At 40.7% G+C, this 10888-nt stretch overlaps 1 protein-coding gene across 2 annotated transcripts; it reads right to left on the bottom strand.

Annotated features, from left to right (window-relative positions):
- Positions 1-1539: 1539 nt before the first annotated feature.
- On the bottom strand, positions 1540-10669 carry lgals2a (lectin, galactoside-binding, soluble, 2a). 2 transcript variants are annotated; one of them, XM_070542689.1, is made up of 4 exons: positions 10542-10669; positions 3962-4041; positions 2164-2335; positions 1540-2054 (listed from the first exon to the last, which is right to left on the bottom strand). In XM_070542689.1, the coding sequence occupies exons 1-4, from the start codon at positions 10545-10547 to the stop codon at positions 1908-1910; spliced, it is 405 nt and encodes a 134-aa protein (XP_070398790.1). In that variant the 5' UTR covers positions 10548-10669; the 3' UTR covers positions 1540-1907. The 2 variants fall into 2 exon arrangements, with proteins under 2 accessions (XP_070398790.1, XP_070398789.1); XM_070542688.1 differs by lacking the exon at positions 10542-10669 and adding an exon at positions 8125-8283.
- Positions 10670-10888: the final 219 nt, after the last annotated feature.

The raw sequence follows: 10888 nt of genomic DNA, 5'->3' as shown, positions 1-10888 counted from the left end.
AGATATCTTTACCTTCCTGTGAGACTGGTGGGGTGGCGCCTTAGCGCCTCTTATGGATGAGCCGCCACTGAGTGTGACGTCGATCTGTCAGGCTTTTCAAATCCTAGAGTTTCACCGTCTATTTTCTATCAGATGCTAATGCAGGAGACTATTTTCATGTTCAGCCTGCATGAAAAATTCAAATTCACTAATTTTAATCAGGAATAAGATGTCAAAAATGTTGTTTTTTCTCAGTGTTCCACACCTTTGAGATGGCAGTAATGCACTTTGTTCAACAGCCCTGCTGCACAAAAATGTTATTTCTCCCAGCTAAGGTTGTTCAGGAAGGGTAACATTACTGTTTATTACAGCTTATATAGACACCTCTAAATGGAGAACATTTCTCACATAACTCTGTTCAATGGGATGCATTTACTTGTTTAACCCCGGGAGGAGTGGCATCATGGACGTAATTTGGGGGGGGGGGGGGGGGACATGTCCCCCCCACTTTTTCCAAAGTCAAGTTTTGACCCCTGCACTTTTTACCATCCAAAAACAACATTACGCTATATTAAATTGACACTGGTTGAGCTCTAGGACCAAGCGGAAAACAACCGTTTGGCTTGAAGCCTGTGTCCCATTAGAGCATACTGTAAAGATACCCCCCCCCCCCCCCCGTGTCCCCCCCCACTTCTAAAGTGAAAATTACGTCCATGAGTGGCATGTAGGTAAAGTACCTGGGATCAGTTCCCATCTGCCTGGACTTAGCATATTATTCCTGTACTACTCCATAGATCAAATACAAGCAGGCCAGAGTCATTAGTTATTAGGTCATAACTGGCCTAGTTGTGAGCTTATTTGGTCACCAGCTCCCTGTGACCCTGAATAGAAACAACAGCGTAACACAGATAAATGGATGGACTCTTCAACACTGAAATAAAACACAAAATCTGCAGAAAAGTCCAAAAATCAAACTGCCGTGCATCGCCTGTGTCTATGTTGCAAAGTTTTATCAGCTTGCATCAAACCAACACATTTTCATTGAGTCTTTATTGAAGGAATCAAGCCGAAACCTTTGGAAAGAGTGTGAGAAGAAAAGACACGTATGTTGAGAACACACACATCCAAATATGATGTGGTTCTGGATGCAGGTAATGATTGGTCTGCAAACTTGGAGAAAGCCCATTCTTTTTGCACACTAAAATTGCTTAAAATAAAACAAAAGATTGACTAAATAAAATAGCTTTAATAGTAAAATCTCACCGAGTTTGCTAGAAACTCTGCCCCATACGTTTAGTGGACGCCTTTTAAACGAACATCAAGTCCAGTTTGGAATAATACAACACTGACATCTACTGGAAAAGATATGTCACTACAGGTTGTTTATTCACTGGACATGAACAACTTGCAAAACTTAAATAGAATAATAATTATAGTAATAATTAAACTTTGACATGAGGAGTTTGATAGTGGGGCTAAATGTAAAATATAAATGAATTCAGAGCAACACAAAACGTTGAAATCCAACTGATGTTCTTCTCATAAAGGTCAGGACAGAGATTTGCTATTCATTAACTGTGATTTTATTGGCATTTTTAAAGCATTTCACATAAAATAGATTCTAAAGGTGTTACAGGTACATCTCATTTTAACGGAATGTCAAAGAAAACAGAATCCAGGTGGGCCATTTGAAACTCCAAAAACTGCAAAAACACTCATCTTTAGCTAATGGCTTTGCTTTTAGCGCTGCTGATGAGTCACCCAGAAAGTGCCGTAGATTATTTGCTAAAGTTTATTCTCAATAGTTGCATCTGGGCTCAGTTACAAAAACTCTGGTCACTAAAAGCAAGCTCTTTATTTTGTGACAACCGAAGCCTTTGTCATTACGGTAGCTTGAAGCTCAACCACAGACACTGGAAGATGGAGGTTTACTTGACCTCGAAGCTTGTGACACGAGCCTCACCGTTGAACTTAATGACGGAGTATTTCTCTGCACCCATGCGGTTGGGAAAATTGATCGTAGAGCCATCCGATAAAGTCACAACAAACTCAGCGGGGGTGAATTCAATCACGATCTGTGCAGAAGACAATTGGAAAGAAGACAAAACATGTTTGCGTTTGTTGTAAATGTTAACGTGAATCACCACATGGTAATTGTGAAGATGCTCATAGACAGAAACTCGCCTTGAATTCCTCTCCCTGTTGGAAAGGAAAGCCTCCCTGACGAACCTCCTCACACCAGTTTCCTCCTTCAAACGAGTTGCAGACAATCACATTCTCATCTCCATGGGCGTTAAACCGGGGGTTGATATGCAGGGTGATGTCTTCCTCATTAGGGCCGATGTTCAAGTCAAAACTGTTATGAACAAGAGAATAAATGGGTTTATTATGTTTTATGTGAATATTTCTGTGCTCCAAATCAGCCAAATTGACTTGTAGGAGACAAACTATGATATTTAAAGTAATTTTGTGGTTGATACAAAACAATTTTATGAAGTTCTCTGCACTAAATCCCTCCTATTTAAAACAATCTATGCGGTTTTGTTCTCAACAGTTTCAGCACCTTCCAGAATAAGTCATTTTAGGGTTCTGTCACTTAAATAAGACAAGCTGGCCACGCCCACTCCTCCCCCGCTCAGGCTGCTATTACCTGAGAAGCTCTGATATCTGGGAGGGTCTCGAAGTTGAGCCACTGCTCCTCCAGCATCAGCTCTCTTTTGCACGTGAGAGGCGCTTCTATTCTAGATTCCCTTTTTGTGACATCACAAATGTGGGTTTTTTTAAACTGCTAGTTTTAGGCACAAAAAAATCCTAAAATAAAACACTAACAGATTTATTTTTCAGATTTGGAGTTTTTTTAGTCAGTAGGACCCACATGACAGGTCGCATGGTAGCGCAGTTTTTATTATTTTTTTTACTGTTGCCTCGAAGCAAGAAGGTTGCAGGTTCAATACTCGGCTGTGGCCATTCTGGGTGGAGTTACATGCGTGGGTTTACTCCGGGTTCTCCGGTTTCCCCCACAGATCACAGCATGCCCTATAGGTTAAACATTGTGTGTCGCTTCGTATAAAAGTGTCTGCCAAATAAATAAACATAAACATAAACACACACAAAAGGACGCAAAGGGCGAGTTTTGCATAACATGACCCTTTTATGAGTTCTTAAATTGGTTTCAACACAGTTAAAGCTGCTTTCCGGAACTTTCCTCTTTCAGAAATTATGTATGATTTGTCAGAAATCCGTGATTATCTTATCATGTACTGTGATATGATGTAAGCAATACGTCTTTTTTCTTTTTTCTTTTTGCTAAGCACGTCCCCTGCCTGGCAGAGCTCCATGCAATAGGAACTGAGCGCTGACCAAAACGAACCAATAGCATTAGTCTACCGCTTAGACGCTTCAAATTTAAGGAATACCTCGGCTAATGCAGAGTTGATGAACTTTTCACGGACAAGAAAGGCTCTAAAATATAAATATATGAAAACACAGCATGACACGAGAATAATACTCGTAAAACAATGTGTTTTAGCTGTTTGTCGGCTACAGAAGCGCATTTAGAAACAGAAACGTGAAGTCCCCTTCTTAAGAAAACAGAGGAACAGCGTTTTTGTGTGATACGCTTGTCAGCCACTAGTTGGTGACATCGGATAAGAGAAATACTCCGGAAGGAAGCTTTAAAGATATATTTTTATATTGGACTTTCAAGTTTCACTCATTATTTTGATTAGTTTGTAAATTTAACTACATATTGAGCAAAATTACCTTAAAAATTGACAAAAGAAAATGGAACCAAAACAGAAATGAATAGAACTAAAAATTCTACTGTGCAATGTGACAATGAGCAAAAATCGTGCCTTTGAGAAGCAGCATTTGTTCCATCCCAGTTGTAAGACTGTAGAAATCAGGAGTAAAACCCCATTTACATTTTAATTTAACAGTAAAAAGGTTCAATTATGTAGATGTGTGTCGTGTTGGTACTTACTTTGTAGCATCTGGTTTAGCCACTCCAACTACAGTTAAGGTTTGTCCAACCTTGAAGGACAAGTTCTTTATGATCATACCCTGTGTGTAAAAAGAGAAGGAAGGCCATCATGCTGAGGCTCACACAGAGCAATTCAGGCAGAAATGAACCCTAATGACAACTTTGGCCAACTTTTCTTCCATCCGCAACATGTGTTTCCACTTATTTTACCACTGAGCTGCTTTTCCAGCTCACTTTAATTGTGCCATTGCCAAGAAAAGGTTGATTTTCACCCAAATGGAAAGACTTTGAAATGCTGTAAGGTGACGAGGGATTTTTGTTCATCTGAGTAACATTTTCCTCCATTCATCAACTTTAGGATGGAAAAACTCACAGCTTGTGTTATTTAATTTGGTGTATCTGGTGTAGAAGAGATTATTCTCGTGAGCCGAGGAGAGAAACTCAAGTTCGAGAAATCCAGATGTTCTCTGGTTAAGATTGCTAAACTGAAGGAATGTAGATTATTGCATGGTTATTTTAACAGTGCAATAAAACAGTTTTAATCATAACGAATGCACAGTTGTGCATTATGCCTAAAATAAATATGTGACCATTCACCGTAACACATCTGGTAGTAGAACGAAGGTGGCAGAGCTGTTAGGTGGATCATATCTCCACATTGGCCGGTGAATGCCACTGGTGGAGCTGGTGGAGGTTACTGGGGAAAGGGCAGTTTGGGCCTCTCTGTTGGGGCTGTTGCCCTGGCAACCTGAGCTTGGGCAAGAGGTTGGAAGCCGACGGATGAGATGTTAAGTATTTCACAAAACAGCAAAGTTAGCATAAAATGTCACTTCCTTATGAATGTCACTATGTTCATGCAGGAAGCGGTGGCTGGGGCTGCTTTAGTGACCTTAGGGGTATCTCTGACAGCCATGTGTGGGGCCTTGAGGCTCTTTGACAGTGGCCACAAGTCACTAACTGATAGCCTTATTGCTCCTGGGTGGATCTGGGTGAAGGCATGGCGACTGGGCCTGGGGGCAATCAGCCCCGGATGGGGGTTTGGGTTGGGCCTGGGTGATTGGTTCCTGGCTGGGCGGGTGCATGTGGCGGCTTCCAATGTATGCAGCCATAAAAACACTATGTGTGTGTGTGTGTGTGTGTGTGTGTGTGTGTGTGTGTGTGTGTGTGTGTGTGTGTGTACATTGGTAACACTTAACAATAAGGGTCCCTTTATTAACATTTCTTAGTGCATTATTAAGCATTAATAAACCATTAAAGAAAGCGTTAACTGCTTTTATGCATTAGCATTACTAAACATATTATTTAGTGCATTATTAAGCATTGATAAACCATTAAAGAAAGTGTTAACAACTGCTTTATGCATTATATAGCATTACTAAACATTATGTTTAATGCATTATTAAGCAGTTAACTAATATATATTACTGAACCTTAGTCAGTGCAAAGGTAAGCTTTAAATAACACTTGCTTTATTTAATTACTTTGCATCACGTGTTAATTACCATGTTAGTTATTGTGTTAATTAACCCTTAATAATTTTAAATTAATCATTTATTATGGTTGTGTATTTGCAGAGAATAAGCAATAGGTAACAGCTAACTAATTCATCCACTTATCCCTGTACTTTGGATGTTACTTGGATGAGCATTAATAAACAATTAATTAATGTCTTACTAATGCTGTACTGAGTTTGTCATCAGGATGCCCTTACCTGACCTTAGGTAAAGTAAAAATGTTGATCCCCTTTGGAAACACTTTCTAAATGCTTAATAGACTCCTAAGCATTACTTCACCATAATTAATCATTGATAAATTAATTTTTGGCCCTTTTTGTAAAGTGTAAACATTTATCTATTTATAAACACTTTTTAAATGCTTAATAGATGTCTAAGCATTACTTAAGCATCACTTAACCATAATTAATCATTACTGAATGAATTTTGGACCCTTAGGTTCAGTAATAAACATTAGTTAACTGCTTAATAATGCATTAAATAATATGTTTAGTAATGTTATATAATGCATAAAAGCAGTTGTTAACACTTTATTTAATTGTTTATTAATGCGTAATAATGCACTAAGTAATGTTAATAAAGGGATCCTTATTGTAAAGTGTTACCCTCATTCCTGAAATGGGGAAAACTCCATATTCCGGAACTGCGCTGCTCTGGGTGGCTGCATGTTGGAGTAGCTCTCTTGACTATATGTAAGCTTTGCCTTTTCTTGGACATTTTTTCTTCTCGTTTCTCAAGAAAAATTGTATTTTTTGGACATTTTACTTTTCTGTTTCTGGTGCTGTGAAGCTTGGAGGATTTTTAATGCTTTTTTTACTTTTTCACTTTTTGAGCATTTGTTATGATGTGTAACCATGGCAACAAGCTGGTTTACAATCGGGAGCAGCTGATTAGCATTGGAAAGGCTGAAATAATACCTCAACTGAAGCCACAAATTCCAAATGAGCTAAAACACAAGAAGCGTGGGTGCAGAGCAGGAGCAAAATGGAGACAGAGAAAGAGGAAATTCAAACCATTTCTTCCATCAATCATAATGGGCAATGTGAGATCACTGGCCAACAAGATGGAGGAGCCCTTTCAAGGACTCAGCCAGAGTTTCGGCAGTGCAGTGTTATGTGTTTCACTGAGACGTGGCTGCAGGACCATATCCCCGATTCCAGCGTCTCTCTGCCAGGATTACTGACTGTACGAGCAGACACAGATCTGAAGAGGAGCGGGAAAAGAAAAGGAGGTGGAGTGGCAGTGCTTGTCTACAACAGATGGTGCCATCCAGGTCATGTTTCAATGAAATGTCGTCTCTGCAGCCCAGATATTGAACTCTTGACAGTAAGTTGTCGCCCATATTATTTGCCAAGAGAGTTCACCAGTGTTGTCTTGGCAACCATTTGTATTCCACCCTCAGCCATTGCTGAAAATGCATGTGATGCCATCAGTTCCATTGCCGCTAAGCTACAAACCCAGCACCCCAATGCATTTGTGGCTATATCTGGTGATTTTAATCATGCCTCGCTCTCTGCTATACTTCCAACATTTCAACAGTTTGTCAGCTGCTCCACCAGAGAAAACAAGACATTGGATTTGTGTTATGCAAATGTTAAGAATGCATACATGTCCAAAACATGACCTCCTCTGGGACAATCAGATCACAGTCTTGGTTTTCTCGGCTCAGAATACAAACCACTTGTTCAGAGACAAACTTTGACAAGAAGATCTGTGAGAAAATGGCCACAGGATGCTGCAGAAGCCCTGCAGGGTTGTTTTGAGACCACAGATTTGATAACTCTCTGCCAAGGATATGAAGAGGACATCAATGCCATGACTGGATGTGTCACTGACTATATAAACTTCTGTGTGGACAACATCATACCCACCAGAACAGTGAGATTCTTCGCTAATAACAAACCCTGGATCACCAGTGAACTGAAGAATCTGCTAAATGAGAAAAAAGAGCCTTCAATGAGGGAGACAGGGAATTATTGAGGAGTATACAGAAGCAACTGAAGATCAAGATCAGAGACAGCAAGAAGGCATACAGGAAGAAGCTGGAAAACAAACGACAGAGGAACAATATCAGAGATGTCTGGTCAGGGATGAAGAAGATCACAGGCTTCAAGAAGAGGAAGGATTGCACAGATGTCAGGCTGTGTCAGCCTGGACACAGCCAATGAACTGAAAAAGTTCTTCAATAGGTTCAGTTCAGGAACAAATCCAGCATCCTCCTCGCCTGTCTCCAGCCAGTCAGACATCCCATCCTCCTTTGATTCAACATTTTCCTGTCACACGCCAGCTCTTTTGTCCTCTAACGCAATCATGGACTCTTCTGGTTCTATAAATTTGTCTTCAACCAAGTCAGGAGATGCTGCTGCCCTATTTACCTCCTCCTCCCACCTATCTGTCTCTAGAAGTCAGGTGAAGAGGCAGCTGGAGAGACTAAACAGGAACAAGGCTACAGGTCCAGATGGTGTCAGCCCCAGAGTACTGAAGGCCTGTGCAGAGCAGCTCTGTGGGATTCTTCAGCACCTCTTCAACCTCAGCCTGGCCCAGGAGAAGGTTCCAGTCCTGTGGAAGACATCCTGCCTTGTTCCAGTTCCAAATAAAACTCGCCCATCAGTCAATGACAAGTACAGACCGGTTGCCCTGACAACCCACCTCGTGAGGGTCCTGGAGAGACTCCTGTTGGTCCACCTGAATAAGCAAACTAGGACATATCAGGACCCGCTGCAGTTTGCTTATCACCATTGAGTTGGAGTTGAAGATGCCATCCTCCAGCTGCTTCAACCAACCCACTGTCATCTGGACAAAGCAGGCAGCACTGTCAGGGTCATGTTCTTTGATTTCTCCAGTGCATTTAACACAGTCTAGCCTGATGTGCTTTGCCAGAAACTCCAGAAGACACAGGTGGGGGCCTCAACTATCGCCTGGATTAAAGACTACCTGACAAACAGACCACACTTTGTGAGGCTGAAGAACTGCACATCAAACCAGGTGATCAGTAACATTGGAGCACCACAGGGAACTGTGCTCTCACCATTCCTTTTCACCCTGTACACCTCAGACTTCCAGTACAAATCAGAGACCTGTCATCTATAGAATTACTCAGATGACTGCAGTTGTCGGGTGTGTCAGAGATGGACAGGAAGCTGAGTACAGAAAGCTGGTGGAGCGTTTTGTGGCATGGTGTGGAAACAATCATCTGAACTTGAACGTGAACAAAACAAAGGAGATGATTTTAGACTTCAGAAGAAACATGGTGGAGTCAAACACTGTTTCCATCATGGGAGAAGAAGTTGAGGTGGTTGAGGAATACAAATACCTTGGAGTTCGCCTGGACAACAGACTGGACTGGAGAAAGAACAGCGAAGCCGTTTACAAGAAGGGACACAGCAGACTGCACTTCTTGAGGACGCTTAGGTCCTTCAATGTCTGTAGCAAGATGCTGCAGATCTTCTACAAGTCTGTTATTGAGAGTGTAATCTCTTCAGCCATCGTCTGTTGGGCTAGTAGCATCGGAAGCAGGGACCTGAAAAGGCTCAACAGCCTAATAAAAAAGGCTGGTTCTGTTCTGGGGACGACTGTGGAACCACTGGAGGAGATAATGCAAAGAAGGATTCTCCAGAGAATCAAGAAAATTGTGGACAACCCTGAACATTCTCTTCACAAGACTGTCTGACAACGGAAGAGTGTCTTCAGTCAGAGGCTTCTTCAGTTTCGCTGCAACACTGACCGCTACTGGAGATCCTTCCTGCCAACAGCCATTGTAATTTACAATATCTCTTTGATGACTTGATTATTATTATTATTCTGAGCTACTACAGCAATCAATTTCCCCCTGGGATTAATAAAGTGTTTTTTAATTTAATTGAATATTGCTGCCAAGGCTACCAGCAGCAGCTGCTGTTCTACCAAACAAAAATCAAATGTTGCCTTTTAAGAAGTTGTTGTTGTTTTAGATCCTTAAATCATGCAGTACAACTAAAGTAAACAACTTTACCAAAAAAAAGGTTAATAAATAAAATTACAAGTTTTATATTCCTTGGAGGAATGCCAAATTCTTGTCACTTCTCATGAAAAAGTTTCAAACTATATTCATCTCATGTTGAGAAATGATGAAGAAATGTTGGTTAATGCAGTATTGCAAAATCTTGCACAACACATTAGCAGTGAGCATGTGTGTGATGAGTGACTTCTACCTACTGCACATTTATTAGAACTTAGGATGTATCAAATCTAGTGATTTATTAATGTATTTACAATAATTATTGTCGAGAGTTTTGTTACAATCGATCCAGAGATGAATGAAATAATGTGCTAATATGGAAGATCTGTTAATGTTGGAGTCCATCTGTGACGGATGTCAGCAGGGCTGATCTGGATGGGGCGGGGCTGAGGTCAGAGGTGACACTCACACTCTCCCATTCACTTACTGTCATTTACTCTTACATTAAACCTCTCATGAGCACAATGACAATTAACACTAAGCTCACAGTCCTGCTAAAGTTAAATAACTGCAATAATGAATCGAATCCTGTAACATCTCTGACATCATCTGTAACTATAAGTGCTTAACCTAAGGGTTTAGGAGATAAACAAAAACTAAGACATGTTGTAGAGTTTATTATCTTCTAATATGACTGTGCAGCCTTTTCTAAATGTGATTACCCCAGAGGACAATTAACACAGTCCTTCATTGTAATCTGCAAAAGTTTATGAATCCAAGCAGGTCATGATGATTTCTGCTCGTTTTTTTCAGCTGGAAGGAAATCCAAAACCACATCTTCTGTTTCAGATAAATGTGACCCGTCTGAGACCCGTCAGACGGTCAGGAATATTTTGACCATAAATGGCAAATTAAAAGTATCCACAGCAGCAGATTTTTACAAATTACAAAATGAAAGTTCAAGCCAATAATCTCTTGTATTAAACCCATCGATCAGCAGATTTTATCACATGGGTGTACAGAAAAAAAGAGCCAGAACCACATTTAAACAGGGTTTCAGAATCTATCTTCACTCTGAAAAGAAAAAGATGCAACAAAAGAGCGTTGTTGCTCAGTTAAGGATACTTACAGCCATCGTTGCAGATGAAGACGGTCAAGCAGAGCTGAGTCTGAGTGTGGGTTCAGCAAGGCCTCGCCTCTGTGTCTGCATTCAGGCAGATGTCTATAAACAGAACCAAGTGGGCGGGGCCTTAAACATGAGTGACATTCCACACAGCCAATAGAAAAGGACAGAAAACCAAACTAATAATTTGAAGTGAAGTTAGAGATTTCATGGAGATTGATGGTTAACAGATGATTTCAGACCTCAGAGAGGAGAGGGTGATATGATGGACGAGTTTTTTGTTTCTGTCTGAAACTGAATCTTTGTAGAATTGGAGCTGAGTTTCAGAGGGAATGCTGCACAGTCGGACAAAA

This window comes from Nothobranchius furzeri, chromosome 12 (genome assembly GCF_043380555.1).
Source record: "Nothobranchius furzeri strain GRZ-AD chromosome 12, NfurGRZ-RIMD1, whole genome shotgun sequence".
Taxonomy (NCBI): Eukaryota; Metazoa; Chordata; class Actinopteri; order Cyprinodontiformes; family Nothobranchiidae; genus Nothobranchius; species Nothobranchius furzeri.
Note: the sequence above shows the minus strand (reverse complement) of the source record. Positions and strands in the feature narration are given on the sequence as shown.

Excerpts from the sequence above, each read along its gene's own strand:
- lgals2a (XM_070542688.1), bottom strand. The coding sequence starts at position 8,268 with ATGACAGTGGGTTGGTTGAAGCAGCTGGAGGATGGCATCTTCAACTCC. Across the intron at positions 4,042-8,124 it reads CTCTCCAGGACCCTCACGAG|GGTATGATCATAAAGAACTT; the intron begins GTGGGTTGTCAG and ends TTTTACACACAG. Across the intron at positions 2,336-3,961 it reads GCTAAACCAGATGCTACAAA|TTTTGACTTGAACATCGGCC; the intron begins GTAAGTACCAAC and ends TGTTCATAACAG.